Source organism: Scyliorhinus canicula, chromosome 7 (assembly GCF_902713615.1).
Source record: "Scyliorhinus canicula chromosome 7, sScyCan1.1, whole genome shotgun sequence".
Taxonomy (NCBI): Eukaryota; Metazoa; Chordata; class Chondrichthyes; order Carcharhiniformes; family Scyliorhinidae; genus Scyliorhinus; species Scyliorhinus canicula.
The window spans coordinates 38752226-38770570 of record NC_052152.1 but is presented as its reverse complement, the minus strand read 5'-3'; the positions used below and the strand labels follow the sequence as shown (position 1 = coordinate 38770570).

The following is an 18345-nucleotide window of genomic DNA, read 5'->3' as shown; positions in this document are numbered from 1 at the left end:
TACGTGCAGTGCGGTCAGCCTAAGTTGAAGGTGAATCTGCGAAGTAGACCCGAGGAGTTTGAGTGAAGGCAATCATCCAGCAGAGGGCAGCAGAGCAGAGCTACTGATCAGCTGTTCTGGGGGAATTTGCATACGTGCAGTGCGGTCAGCCTAAGTTGAAGGTGGTTTGTGGAGAGGCTGTTGGCAAGTGACAGTTATGTCAGGGAAGGCAGTACAATGCTCCTCCTGCAGAATGTTTGAGGTGAGGGACGCCGTCAGTGTCCCTGCTGATTTCATCTGTGGGAAGTGCACCCAACTCCAGCTCCTCAAAAACCGTTGTTAGGGACCTGGAGCTTGAGCTGGATGAACTTCGGATCATTCGGGAGGCAGAGGGGGTCATAGATAGGAGCTTCAGGGAAGTAGTTACACCAAAGACTGGAGATAGGTGGGTAACTGTAAGAGGGACTGGGAAGAAGCAGTCAGTGCAGGGACCCCCTGCGGTCGTTCCCCTGAGTAACAAGTATACCGTTTTGGATACTTGTGGGGGGGGGGACTTACCAGGGGTAAGCCATGGGGTACGGGCCTCTGGCACGGAGTCTGTCCCTGTTGCTCAGAAGGGAAGGGGGGAAAGGAGTAGAACATTAGTAATTGGGGACTCAATAGTCAGGGGCACAGATAGGAGATTTTGTGGGAGCGAGAGAGACTCACGTTTGGTATGTTGCCTCCCAGGTGCAAGGGTACGTGATGTCTCGGATCGTGTTTTCCGGGTCCTTAAGGGGGAGGGGGAGCAGCCCCAAGTCGTAGTCCACATTGGCACTAACGACATAGGTAGGAAAGGGGACAAGGATGTCAGGCAGGCCTTTAGGGAGCTAGGATGGAAGCTCAGAGCGAGAACAAACAGAGTTGTTATCTCTGGGTTGTTGCCCGTGCCACGTGATAGTGAGATGAGGAATAGGGAGAGAGAGCAATTAAACACGTGGCTACAGGGATGGTGCAGGTGGGAGGGATTCAGATTTCTGGATAACTGGGGCTCTTTCTGGGGAAGGTGGGACCTCTATAGACAGGATGGTCTACATCTGAACCTGAGGGGCACCAATATCCTGGGGGGGAGATTTGTTAGTGCTCTTTGGGGGGGTTTAAACTAATTCAGCAGGGGCATGGGAACCTGGATTGTAGTTTTGGGGTACGGGAGATTGAGAGTATAGAGGTCAGGAGCACAGATTTGACTTCGCAGGAGGGTGCCAGTGTTCAGGTAGGTGGTTTGAAGTGTGTCTACTTCAATGCCAGGAGTATACGAAATAAGGTTGGGGAACTGGCAGCATGGGTTGGTACCTGGGACTTCGATGTTGTGGCCATTTCAGAGACATGGATAGAGCAGGGACAGGAATGGTTGTTGCAGGTTCCGGGGTTTAGGTGTTTTAGTAAGCTCAGAGAAGGGGGCAAAAGAGGGGGAGGTGTGGTGCTGCTAGTCAAGGACAGTATTACGGTGGCGGAAAGGATGCTAGATGGGGACTCTTCTTCCGAGGTAGTATGGGCTGAGGTTAGAAACAGGAAAGGAGAGGTCACCCTGTTGGGAGTTTTCTATAGGCCACCTAATAGTTCTAGGGATGTAGAGGAAAGGATGGCGAAGATGATTCTGGAAAAGAGCGAAAGTAACAGGGTAGTTGTTATGGGAGACTTTAACTTTCCAAATATTGACTGGAAAAGATATAGTTCGAGTACATTAGATGGGTCATTCTTTGTACAATGTGTGCAGGAGGGTTTCCTGACACAATATGTTGACAGGCCAACAAGAGGCGAGGCCACATTGGATTTGGTTTTGGGTAATGAACCAGGCCAGGTGTTAGATCTGGAGGTAGGTGAGCACTTTGGAAACAGTGACCACAATTCGGTGACCTTTACGTTAGTGATGGAAAGGGATAAGTATACCCCGCAGGGCAAGAGTTATAGCTGGGGGAAGGGCAATTATGATGCCATTAGACATGACTTAGGATGTGTTGGTTGGAGAAGTAGGCTGCAAGGGTTGGGCACACTGGATATGTGGAGCTTGTTCAAGGAACAGCTATTGCATGTTCTTGATAAGTACGTACCAGTCAGGCAGGGAGGAAGGGATCGAGCGAGGGAACCGTGGTTTACCAAAGAAGTGGAATCTCTTGTTAAGAGGAAGAAGGAGGCCTATGTGAAGATGAGGCATGAAGTTTCAGTTGGGGCGCTTGATAGTTACAAGGAAGCGAGGAAGGATCTAAAGAGAGAGCTGAGACGAGCAAGGAGGGGACATGAGAAGTCTTTGGCAGGTAGGATCAAGGAAAACCCAAAAGCTTTCTATAGGTATGTCAGGAATAAAAGAATGACTAGGGTAAGAGTAGGGCCAGTCAAGGACAGTGGTGGGAAGTTGTGTGTGGAGGCTGAGGAGATAAGCGAGATACTAAATGAATACTTTTCGTCAGTATTCACTCAAGAAAAAGATAATATTGTGGAGGAGAATGCTGAGACCCAGGCTATTAGAATAGATGGCATTGAGGTGCGTAGGGAAGAAGTGTTGGCAATTCTGGACAAGGTGAAAATAGATAAGTCCCCGGGGCCGGATGGGATTTATCCTAGGATTCTCTGGGAAGCCAGGGAAGAGATTGCTGAGCCTTTGGCTTTGATTTTTAGGTCATCATTGGCTACAGGAATAGTGCCAGAGGACTGGAGGATAGCAAATGTGGTCCCTTTGTTCAAGAAGGGGAGTAGAGATAACCCCGGTAACTATAGGCCGGTGAGCCTAACGTCTGTGGTGGGTAAAGTCTTGGAGAGGATTATAAAAGATACGATTTATAATCATCTCGATAGGAATAATATGATTAGGGACAGTCAGCATGGTTTTGTGAAGGGTAGGTCATGCCTCACAAACCTTATCGAGTTCTTTGAGAAGGTGACTGAACAGGTAGACGAGGGTAGAGCAGTTGATGTGGTGTATATGGATTTCAGTAAAGCGTTTGATAAGGTTCCCCACGGTCGGCTATTGCAGAAAATACGAAGGCTGGGGATTGAGGGTGATTTAGAGATGTGGATCAGAAATTGGCTAGTTGAAAGAAGACAGAGAGTGGTAGTTGATGGGAAATGTTCAGAATGGAGTTCAGTTACGAGTGGCGTACCACAAGGATCTGTTCTGGGGCCGTTGCTGTTTGTCATTTTTATAAATGACCTAGAGGAGGGCGCAGAAGGATGGGTGAGTAAATTTGCAGACGACACTAAAGTCGGTGGAGTTGTAGACAGTGCGGAAGGATGTTGCAGGTTACAGAGGGACATAGATAAGCTGCAGAGCTGGGCTGAGAGGTGGCAAATGGAGTTTAATGTGGAGAAGTGTGAGGTGATTCACTTTGGAAAGAATAACAGAAATGTGGAATATTTGGCTAATGGTAAAATTCTTGGCAGTGTGGATGAGCAGAGGGATCTCGGTGTCCATGTACATAGATCCCTGAAAGTTGCCACCCAGGTTGATAGGGTTGTGAAGAAGGCCTATGGTGTGTTGGCCTTTATTGGTAGAGGGATTGAGTTCCGGAGCCATGAGGTCATGTTGCAGTTGTACAAAACTCTAGTACGGCCGCATTTGGAGTATTGCGTACAGTTCTGGTCGCCTCATTATAGGAAGGACGTGGAAGCTTTGGAACGGGTGCAGAGGAGATTTACCAGGATGTTGCCTGGTATGGAGGGAAAATCTTATGAGGAAAGGCTGATGGACTTGAGGTTGTTTTCGTTAGAGAGAAGAAGGTTAAGAGGTGACTTAATAGAGGCATACAAAATGATCAGAGGGTTAGATAGGGTGGACAGCGAGAGCCTTCTCCCGCGGATGGAGGTGGCTAGCACGAGGGGACATAGCCTTAAATTGAGGGGTAATAGATATAGGACAGAGGTCAGAGGTGGGTTTTTTACGCAAAGAGTGGTGAGGCCGTGGAATGCCGTACCTGCAACAGTAGTGAACTCGCCAACATTGAGGGCATTTAAAAATTTATTGGATAAGCATATGGATGATAAGGGCATAGTGTAGGTTAGATGGCCTTTAGATTTTTTTTCCATGTCGGTGCAACATCGAGGGCCGAAGGGCCTGTACTGCGCTGTATCGTTCTATGTTCTAATAAAAGAAATTGACCACAAATTTTCCGATCCTAAGAAGAACCAAATTAAACATGGGTACATGACCACATAACGCGCTCGTGACTCTGAGATTTTGGGATAAACCCCTCAAAGAAAAGCATCCAGTCAGTCATTCTGTATATCTGACACCATTTTTTAAAAAAAATTTAGAGTACCCAATTATTTTTTTCCAATTACGGGGCAATTTAGCGTGGCCAAATACCTATCCTGCACAGCTTTGGGGGTGAAACCCACGCCGACATGGGGAGAACGTGCAAACTCCACACGGACAGCGACCCAGGGCTGGGATTCGAACCTGGGTCCTCAGCGCCGTAGGCAGCAATGCTAACCACTGTGCCACCGTGCTGCCCTATATCTGACACACTTGACATACAAGAATAAAAAGGGAAAATGGGAAAATTGATTTTAAAAAACGGTTTTGGAGGGAAGATTTGGCAGTTAAACACGGACCACCAGTACTTGGCATGACCAGCAGAAATGTCCACAAGCAGAGGAGGGATGGAGGGATGATTCAGGTATCGATTAAGAATAATTACAGATATGATCGCGAGCATCATGGCAGTTGTCATCGCAAGCTGGGTAACTGGGATACAGCCTTCAAAGGAGCCAATCGGGCAGGAACTTGCCCACCCCGGATATATATGGTTTGCCCCACCAACGCGGGTGAAGTGAGGATGGTACCTTATGGGCATAGGCCAATAAAAGTGTAACGTTCGGATGTAACAACCAGCGGGCAGGTAGAAAGGCGAATGGGAGCTCAGACTACTGTTATCTAAAGCGTAAAGCCACAGGCGATTGGTGGGGATTCTCCAATCACGGGTGCACGGAGCTAGGGTGTCCAGCTTCCAGCCCAGAAAAGGGGTTGGAATTCCGGATGCCCCGGAAAGCTCATACAAGAGAAACACATCCTGTATGAAATAAGGAATGGGCTGAGGGCAACTATAAGTGCATCCTTCCCCACTTGTCCTGAAGCCACACAGAGAGGCCAAAACGGGTTGGTCCTGAAACACACTGGCAAACTATTATGATAACATCAACTACAAATTGGCAGCTGTGGTGGTGAACACAGCTGGGACTCAAATGCCAGGGTGGTGCCCTCCCCAACTAGAGAATCTAAACCTCCACTTATCCCATACCTTGCTGGGACGGGAAATGGGAATTGATGAGAGTAAAGACAGACCCAAATCAAAAGAACACAGAAGGAGAGACTTAATGAATGACCTAGCGACAGCGTAGAAAGGGTGCAGACGAGATTGACAAAAATGTGCTTGGAGCGTTTCAGCTATGAAGAGAGGCTGTCCAAGCTGAGGTTGTCTTCCTTGGAGCAGGGATGACTGGGGAGGGGGTCTGATTGATGTGTCCAAAATGATGAAGGACATAGGGTAGAAATGAAGAAATGCAGGGTATCTACCATCAAAGCCCTCAGTTTGACTTATTTGGGTGACAAACTTTGTTGTTTTCTAAATTTAGCATACCAAATTCATTTTTTCTAATTAAGGGGCAATTTAGCGTGGCCAATCCACCTAGCTTGCACATCTTTGGGTTGTGGGAGCGAAACCCACGCAAACACGGGGAGAACGTGCAAACTCCACACGGACAGAGAGTGAGAGCCGGGATCGAACCTGGGACCTTGGCACCGTGAGACTACAGTGCTACCCACTGCGCCACCGTGCAGCCCTATTTGGGTGACAAACTTGACAACAGACAGCAACAAGCAAGACAGAGCAGCTATTTTCCTCAGCAGCTGAAAAGACTTTTGTTTTTATAACAATCCGAGGTGTGGTGAGTATATTCTCTCAGCTTTCAGAAGTCCCCATTAGGTAGAGGTTGAACATAGAACATAGAACACTACAGCGCAGTGCGGGCCCTTCGGCCCTCGATGTTGCGCCGACCTGTGAAACCATCTGAAGCCTATCTGACCTACACTATTCCATTTTCATCCATATGTCTATCCAGTGACCACTTAAATGCCCTTAAAGTTGGCGAGTCTACTACTGTTGCAGGCAGGGCGTTCCACACCCCTACTACTCTCTGAGTAAAGAAACTGCCTCTGACATCTGTCCTATATCTATCACCCCTCAATTTAAAGCTATGTCCCCTCGTGTTGGTCATCACCATCCGAGGAAAAAGACTCTCACTGTCCACCCTATCTAACCCTCTGACTATCTTATATGTCTCTATTAAGTCACCTCTCAGCCTTCTCCTCTCTAACGAAAACAACCTCAAGTCCCTGAGCCTTTCCTCGTAAGACCTTCCCTCCATACCAGGCAACATCCTACTAAATCTCCTCTGAACCCTTTCCAAAGCTTCCACATCCTTCCTATAATGTGGTGACCAGAACTGCACGCAGTACTCCAGGTGCGGCCGCACCAGAGTTATGTACAGCTGCAGCATGACCTTGTGGCTCCGAAACTCAATCCCCCTGCTGATAAAGGCTAGCACACCATATGCCTTCTTAACAGCCCTATTAACCTGGGTGGCAACTTTCAGGGATTTATGTACCTGGATGCCGAGATCTCTCTGTTCATCCACACTACCAAGAATCTTGCCATTAGCCCAGTACTCTGCATTCCTGTTACTCCTTCCAAAGTGAACCACCTCACACTTTTCCGCATTAAACTCCATCTGCCACCTCTCAACCCAGCTCTGCAGCTTATCTATGTCCCTCTGTATCCTATAACATCCTTCAGCACTATCCACAACTCCACCGACCTTCGTGTCATCTGCAAATTTACTAACCCATCCTTCTACACCCTCTTCCAGGTCATTTATAAAAATGACAAACAGCAGTGGCCCCAAAACAGATCCTTGCGGTACACCACTAGTAACTGAACTCCAGGATGAACATTTGCCATCAACCACCACCCTCTGTCTTATTTCAGCTAGCCAATTACTGATCCAAACCGCTAAATCACCTTCTATCCCATACTTCCTTATTTTCTGCAATAGCCTACCGTGGGGAACCTTATCAAACGCCTTACTGAAATCCATATACACCGCATCAACAGCTTTACCCTGATCCACCTGTTTGGTCACCTCCTCAAAAAACTCAATAAGGTTTGTGAGGCATGACCTACCCTTCACAAAACCGTGTTGACTATCGCTAATCAACTTGTTCTTTTCAAGATGATTATAAACCCTATCTCTTATAACCTTTTCCAACATTTTACCCACAACCGAAGTAAGGCTCACAGGTCTATAATTACCAGGGTTGTCTCTCCTCCCCTTCTTGAACAAGGGGACAACATTTGCTATCCTCCAGTCTTCCGGCACTATTCCTGTCGACAAAGACGACATAAAGATCAAGGACAAAGGCTCTGCAATCTCCTCCCTGGCTTCCCAGAGAATCCTAGGATAAATCCCATCTGGCCCAGGGGACTTATCTATTTTGACATTTTCCAAAATTGCTAACACCTCCTCCTTTTGAACCTCAATTCCATCTAGCCTGGTCGACTGAACCTCAGTGTTCTCCTCGACAACATTGTCTTTCTCCAGTGTAAGCACTGACGAAAAATATCCATTTAACGCTTCCCCTATCTCCTCTGATTCCACACACAACTTTCCACTACTATCCTTGATTGTCCCTAATCTTACTCTAGTCATTCTTTTGTTCCTGATATACCTATAGAAAGCCTTAGGGTTTTCCTTGATCCTATCCGCCAACGACTTTTCGTGTCCTCTCCTCGCTCTTCTTAACTCTCCCTTTAGGTCCTTCCTGGCTAACTTGTAACTCTCAAGTGCCCTAACTGAGCCTTCATGTCTCATCCTAACATAAGCCTTCTTCTTCCTCTTGACAAGTGCTTCAACTTCCTTAGTAAACCACGGTTCCCTTGCTCGACAACTTCCTCCCTGCCTGACAGGTACATACTTATCAAGGACACGTAGTAGCTGTTCCTTGAAAAAGCTCCACATTACGATTGTACCCATCCCCTGCAGTTTCCTTCCCCATCCTATACATCCTAAATTTTGCCGAATAGCATCATAATTGCCTTTCCCCCAGCTATAATTCTTGCCTTGCGGTATATACCTATCCCTGCCCATTGCTAAAGTAAACATAACCGAGTTGTGATCACTATCACCAAAGTGCTCACCTTCATCTAAATCTAACACCTGGCCGGGTTCATTACCCAGTACCAAATCCAATGTGGCCTCACCCCTTGTTGGCCTGTCTACATAATGTGTCAGAAAACCCTCCTGCACACACTATACAAAAACTAACCCATCTATAGTACTCGAACTATAGTATTTCCAGTCAATATTTGGAAAGTTAAAGTCCCCCATAACAACTACCCTGTTACTCTCGCTCCTGTCGAGAATCATCTTTGCAATCCTTTCCTCTACATCTCTGGAACTATTCGGAGGTCTATAGACAACTCCCAACAGGGTGATCTCTCCTCTCCTGTTCCTAACCTTTGCCCATATTACCTCAGTAGACGAGTCCTCAAGCGTCCTTTCTACCGCCGTAATACTTTCCTTGATTAACAATGCCACACCCCCCCCCTCTTTTACCATCTTCTCTGTTCTTACAGAAACATCTAAATCCTGGAACCTGCAACAAACATTCCTGTCCCTGCTCTACCCATGTCTCCGAAATCGCCACAACATCGAGATCCCAGGTACCAACCCATGCTGCAAGCTCACCCACCTTATTCCGGATGCTCCTGGCGTTGAAGTAGACACACTTCAAACCAGCGTCCTGCTTGCCGGTGCCCTCTTTCGAACTTTTAACCCTATCCCTGACCTCACTACTCTCAACATCCTGTACACTGGGACTACAATTTAGGTTCCCATCCCCCTGCTGAATTAGTTTAAACCCCCCCGAAGAGCACTAGCAAATCTCCCCCCCAGGATATTGGTACCCCTCTGGTTCAGGTGAAGACCATCCTGTTTGTGGAGGTCCCACCTACCCCAGAATGAGCCCCAATTATCCAGGAAACCAAATCCCTCCCTCCTGCACCATCCCTGTAGCCACGTGTTCAACTCCTCTCTCTCCTTATTTCTCACTTCGCTAGCACGTGGCACGGGTAACAACCCAGAGATAACAACTCTGTTTGTTCTAGCTCTCAGCTTCCACCCTAGCTCCCTGAATTTCTGTCTCAAATCCCCATCTCTCTTCCTACCTATGTCGTTGGTACCTATGTGGACCACGACTTGGGGCTGCTCCCCCTCCCCCTTAAGGAGCCCAAAAACACGATCAGAGACATCATGAACCCTGGCACCTGGGAGGCAACACACCAACCGTGAGTCTCTTTCGTTCCCACAGAACCTCCTGTCTGTTCCTCTAACTATGGAGTCCCCAAAGACAAGTGCTCTGTTCCTCTTCTCCCTTCCCTTCTCTTCTGAGCAAAGGAGGGGTCTAGGGTCTTTTTGTAAATTGTGTAATGCTAAGAATTTACGTTGTGTCGTTATAGTTTTCTTTCTATCGCATAGTATTGTGGTGACTATGTTTTACTGACTTGAGTTTGGTTGAACTTATTCTTGAATAAATTATTTTAAAATTAACTTTGACTAGTCTCTCTGTCATCGTCCGTCCTGGAGAGTCACGGAAAAGGCAGAACTTAATTCCGGGGTACAGAACCGTAAAGGGTGCAAGCACTTCATAAACGCTCACTCAAGGGGGTCTACTGGTCAGGAATAAACAGTGGTGTCTCTCTCTCTCTCTCTCTCTCGTGAAGCTGTCCCAGTCTGGCACTTCTAGGTTGTATTTCACTCTCTGCAGGTTCACTCTGTGCAGGAGAGGGACACCCACAGTTATCAGTGGCACCCAAGACCAGTCTGTGCAGAGTAAAAGAACCTTCACAGGGTAAATATTTTTAAATTTCTACCCTATGTCCTTCATCATTTTGGACACATCAATCAGCCCCCCCCCCCTCAGCCACCACTGGCATGGACACCAAATCCAAACCCCACATTCCCTCACTAGCCGCCCCCCCCCTCCCCATAACCTGCTTTCTCCCCATAACCCCTGATCCCCTTATTAATCAAGAACCTATCTATCTCTGTCTTAAAGGCACTCAGTAATTTGGCCTCCACAGCCTTCTAAGGCAAACAGTTCCACAGATTCATCACCCTCTGGCTGAAGAAATTCCTCCTCATCTCTGTTTTGAAGGATAGTCCCTTTAGTCTGAGATTGTGTCCTCTGCTTCTAGTTTTTCCTTCAAGTGGAAACATCCTCTCCACGGTCCACTCTGCCAGGCCTCAATTGGCCTCAATGTGCAGGCAGCTGTTTGGCCTGCCTGGCTGTTAATCGGAAGAGGTGTTAGCGTATGTTCTAAAGTGTTGGGTCAGGTGGAAATTTGGAAGATATCTTTCGTTTGAAACTTTGGTTTGGAAACTTTAATCGAGACTAATAAGGTTCCTTATTACATAACGAAAGCACGGTCTGAGGTATCAACGGGTTTAAATAGGTCAATGGGAGAACCTGAAGAAACAAAGTTACGGAAAGTTGGCGAGTTGGCGGTTCTGGCCGAGTGAACAATGGTGAGGACTTGAGAAGTTTAATTTATATTTAGCACTTGGAGAAATCAGTTGGCGTCATTTGAGGCAAAATGGAAACCCACATTATAATAATGGGCAAGGTCTGAAAACCTAAAGATTAATTCTAATGTTTGGGAACTCAACACATTTTAATCATTTCACAATGAATACTAACACAAGAACCAGAAGCGAAAGTAAATTAACATGCTGTGGTTGGAAACATTTCTTGAATTTTTAGTAATCTTCATCGAAATTTGCATTAGATGTTGACGAAAGTGAGTGGGGGATTTTTAAGTATGAAATACATATTTTAGAGCAATAAATGGCTTTGGAATAAGTCAAGATCTAAAATATTTAAGAATTCAGGTTGAAGATCGTACTTAATTTGTTGACTACCAAGCAATGAGGATGAGAGGATTTTCCTTTGTATTGTGAGGTACTTTGAACGTACTGGAAATCTGGGCGATGTTATGGAGGGAGAAATAGGTTCCGTTTGTAATGTGTGTGGTTTGAAGGTCAGTTTTCGATCAGATAGGGTGTGAACAGTTTGGTTCAATCTAAACCATTGATCCGGTGGGAGGTGGAATTGGTGACAAGAGTATGGATATTTTGGGCGATGTGGTGAAGGAAATGGCTTCAGTATTCCCAATGTTAGGGGTCATAATTTGAGGGGAAGGGGCAAACCTTTTATGGCTGAGGGAGGAGAAATTTCTTCACCCAGAGAATGGTGAATTTGTGGAATTCGCTACCATAGCAAGTAGTTGAGACCAAAACGTTGGGTAATTTCAAGAAGGAATTAGATTTTGCTCTTGGGGAGAAAGGGAGCAAGGGATATGGGGGGGAAAGCGGAATCAGGGTATTGCACTTGATGATCAGCCCTGATCATAATGAATGATGGAGCAGGCTCGAAGGGCCGAATGGCCTCCTCCTGCTTCTATTTTTTTGCCTCTATGTTTAACTGGGGTGACATTTGACTCATCCAGCGTTGATGTTAAATAAGTGGACTGACTTATCAAAGGCAATGGAGACGATAAGAGAGATGGTGCAGAGGTAGAGAAGACTGTTATTAGCATGCACATACTCTGTCGTATCCGCATGGCCACCCGGCCCATTCAGGCTGGAGAATCGGTGGCCCCGCCAATTTCAGCAGCCCGCGGCCTGAGCCGTGCCAAACGCGCCGGCACAAATGGCACCAATTCTCCGCACCTCGGAGAATCGCGCGCCGGCGCAGGCCGTCATGGCGCGGTTGTGCCGATTCTCCGGCCTGGCGCGGGCCTTGGAGAATCGCCCCCAAAGGCTTCCAAAACAATTGCAGTGATTCAGCATTGTGCTGCACACAGTTGTCTCACTGGCAGCATTATAGGATTATATTGTTGGAAACATGGAGCATAAATGCTAGCCTCGAGCAGCTGGGCTGAATGGCCTTATTCTGTGCTGCAGAGTTGATGTGACTCAATTGGACTCTGTTAACGTCTTTAATGGGGTGTAAGTGGAGAATATTTATACTTGTGGATTATACTTATATCACAGTTTAGAAATCAGCGTCACCCATTTAAAGCGGAGCGGATATGAAACTAAATTTTTCTCTCAGGGGATCTGAGTCTGTGGAACTCTCTGCCTGAAAAGGTTGTGGAAGCAGAGTCTGAATATGTTTCAAGTAGAGGTGGATAGATTCTTGGTAAGCAAGGGGACGATAGGTTATTGGGGGAGGGGGGAAGGCAGGATGCAGATTTGCGGTTACCGTCAGATCAACCATGATCTTATTCAATGGCGGAGCAGGTTCGATGGGCTGAACGGCCTACCCCTGCTCCTCATTTGTATGTTCCTATACTTGACTCACGCTGTTGTCGGTGTGACCCTTGTCTCTGCATGCAGTTTAACTTTGCAAGTGAGTTACTTTCTTAAGAGGCCATATCGTGGATGTAGTAAACCAATTATCACCCAAACAACGGACTCATGGGGGTGTCCAAACTACTGGCCCGCGGTGACCAGGACATCAGTCCGTCATTGTGTATCTCCCAATCTCTTCAAATGTGTATCGTTAACATGAGGTAAGACCAGGCTCTTTGTGAATCATTGATCTGCTTTATTTCACAATGTGAGGAACATAACAGGGCAACTAATATCAGCAGATTCACTTTGTTAATAATGACAACTTAATGACCCATCATCATAGAAAATAAGTTATACACCAACCCATACAACCCACACCCATCACCTAATTTCACTATCTTCAGAATGTTGAGTTTTCTGGGCTCAGTGTGGTTAAAATGAGACTGCAGCAAAATGAATTAACAACTGGACACAATGTGTAGTGTGGCAGCATAAAACCCAGTCCATCCAAAGTGCTGAAACTGTCAGTTACATTAAAAATATGGAAGTGTCGTGACGCAGAACGTAGTGTCACAGAATTCTAGAACAGTTAGTGCTGAAGAAGGCCATTCAGCCTATCGTGCGTGTGCCGGCTCTGTGCAAGAGCAATTCACCTGGTTTGATTGACTGATCGATTGATTGATTTACTGTCACATGTACCAAAGTAAAGGAAAAAGTATTTTTCTGCAGCCAAGGGAACGTACACAGTATGTACACAGTAGACAAAAAGAATAATCGACAAAGTACATCGACAAATAGTGATTGGTTACAGTGCAGAACAAGGGCCAAACAATGTAAATACATGAGCAAGAGCAGCATAAGGCGTCGTGAATAGTGTTCTTACAGGGAACAGATCAGTCCAAGGGGGAGTTGTTGAGGAGTCTTGTATCTATGGGGAAGAAGTTCCTATGTCTGTATCTTCCGACTTCTGTATCTTCTGCCTGATGGAAGGGTCTGGAAGAGGTCAAAGCCTAGGTGGGAGGGGTCTCTGCCTTCCTGAGGCAGCGGGAGGCGTAGACAGAATCAATGGGAGGGTGATGCGTTGCGCTGAGTTCAACACACTCTGCAGTTTGCGATTTTGGGCCGAGCAGTTGCCATACCAGGCTGTGATGCAGCCAGATAGGATGCTCTCTATTGCACATCTGTAGAAGTTTGTGAGAGTCGGTGCAGACATGCCGAATTTCTTTAGCTTCCGTGGGAAGTAGTGACGTTGTTGGGCTTTCATGGCAGGTACAGTGCTGCTGTCTTTTCCCCAAAGCCCAAGATATATGTTGTCTCTTGAGATAATGACCCAGTTTTCTTTTGAAAGTCCCAATTGTCCAGATCCTAACCGCTCACTACATGAAAAAAATAAACCTCATGACACCACTGCTTCTTTTACCAGTCATCTTACATCTCCTCTGGTTCTTGATTGTTCCATCCAGCTTATCCTTATCTTTCTTTACAGATCCCTTTTGATTTTGAACATCTCTATCCAATCACCTCTCAACTTTCTCTGTTCCAAGGAGAATTGCTCCAGCTTCTCCAGACTAACCACATGACTGAAGTTCCTAATCCCTGGAACCATTCTCTTGAATCTTTTCTACATCATCTCTAATGCCTTCACATCCTTCCTGAAGTCCGGTGCCCAGAACGGACCTGATTCCATACCTCTATTCGGAAAATCCAGTATCTCATATGCTTAGTTAACCACACTCTCAAACTGCCCCGGCAACGTCAACGTACAGATATACCCACAGGATCCCTCAGGGTCTGATTGAAACGCTTAAGATCCTGAGGGGACATGACAGGCTGGAAGGATGTCCCCTCTTAAGAATAATAATAATCTTTATTATTGTTGCAAGTAGGCTGACATTAACACTGAAATGAATTACTGTGAAAAGCCCCTAGTCACCATATTCTGCTGCCTGTTCCGGTACACAGAATTCAGAATGTCCCAATTACCTAACGGCTGGATGCTCCCTAAATGGGGCTATGTCCCCACGCCGATGTAGAAACGATGGCGTTTCACTCCCCAGTTTCCTGCAAAAAATAAAAGGTTATTCACTTACCTGCAGGGAGCCAGCAGGGACCTGGGGAGCTTCACGCAGCTTTGGCTGCAGATACGGGCCCCCGCGCCTCCAGTTCCGAGTCCGCGCATGCGCACGGCGGCGGCCTCTAGCAACCCCGCCGAGAGCCATGGCGGACTCGACCGCGGACCAACACACAGAATCTAGACCCCCCGATCGGCCGCATGCCGCTGCATCGGACCGGCCTGCTCGCTGCCCCGACCGTCCAGAAGATCCCCCCCCCCCCCCCCCCCCCCCCCTCCCACCAGGTCGGCCGCAGACTGAATCCCGACTGGCCATACCACATTAGTTCCACGCTGTCGGGAAACCGGCCGGTCGGGAGCGGAGTATCGCTGGGAGGGCCTCTGGCAATGGCCACCCAGCCGCGCGTCGTAATTCACGGATGAGCCATTCTCCGGTGCCCGGAGAATCGCCAGAGTGGCGCCGGCCCCGATTCGGTCGAGAACTTCGATTCTCCGTCCCAGGATTCTCTGCGGAGAATCCAGCCCCACGTCTTTCAGGACTAGTGAGAGGAAACTGGAGCACCCAGAGAAAACCCACGCAGACACGGAGAGAACATGCAGATTCCGCACACTCCGCACAGACAGTGACCCAGCCAGGAATCGAACCTCGGACCCTGACGCTGTGAAATAACAGTGCTAATCACTGTGCTACCGTGCTGCGCTTGTGTGGGAGGGGCTAGAACTAGGAGAACTAGGTGCCAATCTCTTCATTTTTTCACACAATATAAATCTCCGGATTACCAAATGCAATCTAAAACAGTATTTAACTATTCTTGGATGGACACAGATAAGAAAGAAACACATCTACTTCATTCTTTATAATGACCCGTTCAGGGTGTAGGTTATGAGGCAGGTAATGTGCAATGGTCATCTCCCAGGCATCCACAAATGCCACGTTGATGCCCTCAAACATCTTTCTCATCACTAAATCAAGTTGATAGGAATACCAGTCACTGTTGTAGAGACTGACATCCCGTGGGAGGGCCTGGACATTGGCCGTCTTTATTACAACCAGTGTGTCTGGACTCCTATCCAACAATCGCAGGATTGACCTACGGATGTTCTGGAGCCTCCGGATGTACGGTTCCACTGGGAAAGTGTTAAAATGACACCATATGGTGAAGGCTATAACTGTGCTCTTTCCTCCTTTAATCTCATCCAGTTTGTTTGCAGTGAATGGCAGATCCTGACTGGCAATGGGGGCGATTCGGATTGGTTTGCCATGGGCATAATAATCCACTTTGATCTTGTTGTCTATATCCAAAGCGAGGTGAGGGCCGGTTCCTTTTGAATTGCCAAGGTCAAACTTCCTCAGACCTAAAACAGAAGATGTTACATTGTTTAGTTTGATGCTGAATCCTAATTGTGTAGTTTACAGTTAACAGGCATGAAATACTTAGAAACGCAGCACATTAAATTAGAGAGTCTCCAATCTCTCCGAGTATCTGGATCATCAGCTTCACACCAGAATGGGTGTTCAGGTGGGCAAGTTAACAGCCAGGTTAAATAATTGAGAAACATTCAGTGGAAGCAGGCAGATAGGTTACTGAACTTGTAAGTAATTAAGGCAAGAGCCAGTAGTTGAGCAAAGAAGCGCTGGATAAGTGGGTGAACAGAGGGCAGCACGGTGGCACAGTGGTTAGCATTGCTGCCTCATGGCGCCGAGGTCCTAGGTTCGATCCCGGCTCTGGGTCACTGTCCGTGTGGAGTTTGCACATTCTCACCATGTTTGCGTGGGTTTCGCCCCCACAACACAAAGATGCGCAGGCTAGGTGGATTGGCCAGGATAAATTGCCCCTTAATTGGAAAAAAATAATTGGGTATTCTAAAATTTATTTAAAAAAATAAATTTTTAAAAAGTGGGTGAACAGAAGGACTCAGAACCACCCAGACTGAGGAGCTCTGTGAGCTTGCAAATTCAGAGGCAGGGGAACACTAAGCAATGTGCTGGCAGCTGTAGTGTACTGAAAATTGCATTGTTCATTTTGTCCATGTAAGGCTACCAAACACATATAACAGCAGAGGGATGGGAGAAAGGCAGAATTGAATCCATGTTTTAACAACACGTGCAGCAGTTCTGAACCTTACTGAATCTTAATATTTCTTCCAACAAGAATGGTGAAAAATGACAGGAAACATTTGCTTCACAAAACATTTCAAAATTGTAGGTAGTCTTTCTAGTCAGCGACACCAAAAAAACACGAAAGAAAGACAGAAAGCTGTTCGAGTTTGCAAGATCACCATCGCTCTTGAGCTAATGCATTAGAGGTTTTCACAGAAATGATCACACTCCAAGCTCAACTCCTGTGAACAGTGTTCATGATCCACTTGTGAGGAAACCAGCTGCAAAGCAACAACAGCTGCCCCATAGCCAGAGCTGCAACAAATCAATGGCACACACCGGACAGTGTCCTGTTACTGGCAAATGCTTGTGGGCATAGAATCCCATAGAATCCACAGTGCAGAAGGGGGTCATTCGGCCCATCGAATCTGCATCGGCCCCTGGAAAGAGAACCCTACCTAAGCCGACACCTCCACCCTATTCCCGTAACCAAGTAACCCCACCCATTTTTGGATACGAAGGGCAATTCAGCATGGCCAATCCACCTAACCTGCACATCTTTGGATTGTGGGAGGAAACCGGGACACCCGGAGGAAACCCAGAAAGACTCTGGGAGAACGTTCAGACTCTGCACAGACAGTGACCCAAGGTGGGAATCAAACCTGGGACCCTGGAGCTGTGAAGCAACTGTGCTAACCACTGTGCTACCATGCCACCCATTCTCAATCATTTTGGGCAACGTCCACAGTAGCCACTGGTGGAGAGCGCCGGATGGGGGCGGCTGAGCGTACCGCTGGCATGGGTAGCACCAGCCACCAGTATCCCTGGCAGCAGGTGGGAAGAAGGAGTTGCATGTGGCCTCATGTTTACCGTCAGCACCTGTCATTGGAGGACCTGCCGCACAGGGCATGCCGTCAAAGACTCCGGCTGAGCAGGGTGACAGTGAGACATATCTGCCAGATCATGGAGCACCTGGCACCACGGGGATATAGGGTAGGACACTCGCTCCAAATGGCCATCAAGGTGACAGTCGTCCTGAACGTTTATGCAAGTGGTCCTTCCAGGCGCCAAGTGGGGGACCTGTCCATAATCTCACAGACCTCGGCACACAGGTGCATCCGTGCTGTCACGGAGGCCCTATATGCCCGGTCTGCACAATACATCAAATTCACTGATATGACAGACGAACGTGTAGTTGGTATGTGACTATGTGACACACATCAATCACGTCTACGCCCGATGCCCGGGCAGTGTGCATAACACCTTCATCCTGGCACACACGGCGGTTGCTGACTTATTCGAGATGCACCCTGACTGGGAGGTTGGCTCCTGGGTGACAGGAGCTATCTACTGCGATGGTGACTAATGACATCTATCCAGAGGACACAGACCGAAGCAGAGACTCCCTACAATGATGCCCATGCAGCAACCGGGGCATGATCGAGCAGTACCTCCGGTATCTAGATGGGCCCTCCAAAAGAGCGCGAGGAGAGTCGCTCCCATCGTAGCGGCGTGCTGTGTCTTCCACAACATTGCGCAGCAGAGGGGCAACGTGCTGGAGGAGGATGATGAATGCTAGACCTCGTGCAACGCAGAGGATGTGGGGGAGGGCGAAGATGGGCAGGACATGGCACCTGGGCAGACACAGGAGGCTGAACAAGATGTGCACCTGGATCAGTGCACATAGGACGCTCTATATTCACCGACTCGGGGGCTGGCCATTGGCACAGACATCCCATCCCACCTC

The 18345-nt window shown here is 47.6% G+C and overlaps 1 protein-coding gene across 2 annotated transcripts in view; it reads right to left on the bottom strand.

The window, feature by feature from the left end:
* Positions 1–15098: 15098 nt before the first annotated feature.
* Positions 15099–18345, bottom strand: part of LOC119968886 (NXPE family member 3-like) — a 76794-nt gene continuing 73547 nt past the window's right edge. For both annotated transcript variants that reach the window (XM_038801822.1, XM_038801823.1), the window contains exon 6: positions 15099–15853. In XM_038801822.1, coding sequence (XP_038657750.1) covers positions 15300–15853 — 554 coding nt within the window. In that variant the 3' untranslated portion in view covers positions 15099–15299. The remainder of the gene's footprint in view (positions 15854–18345) is intronic.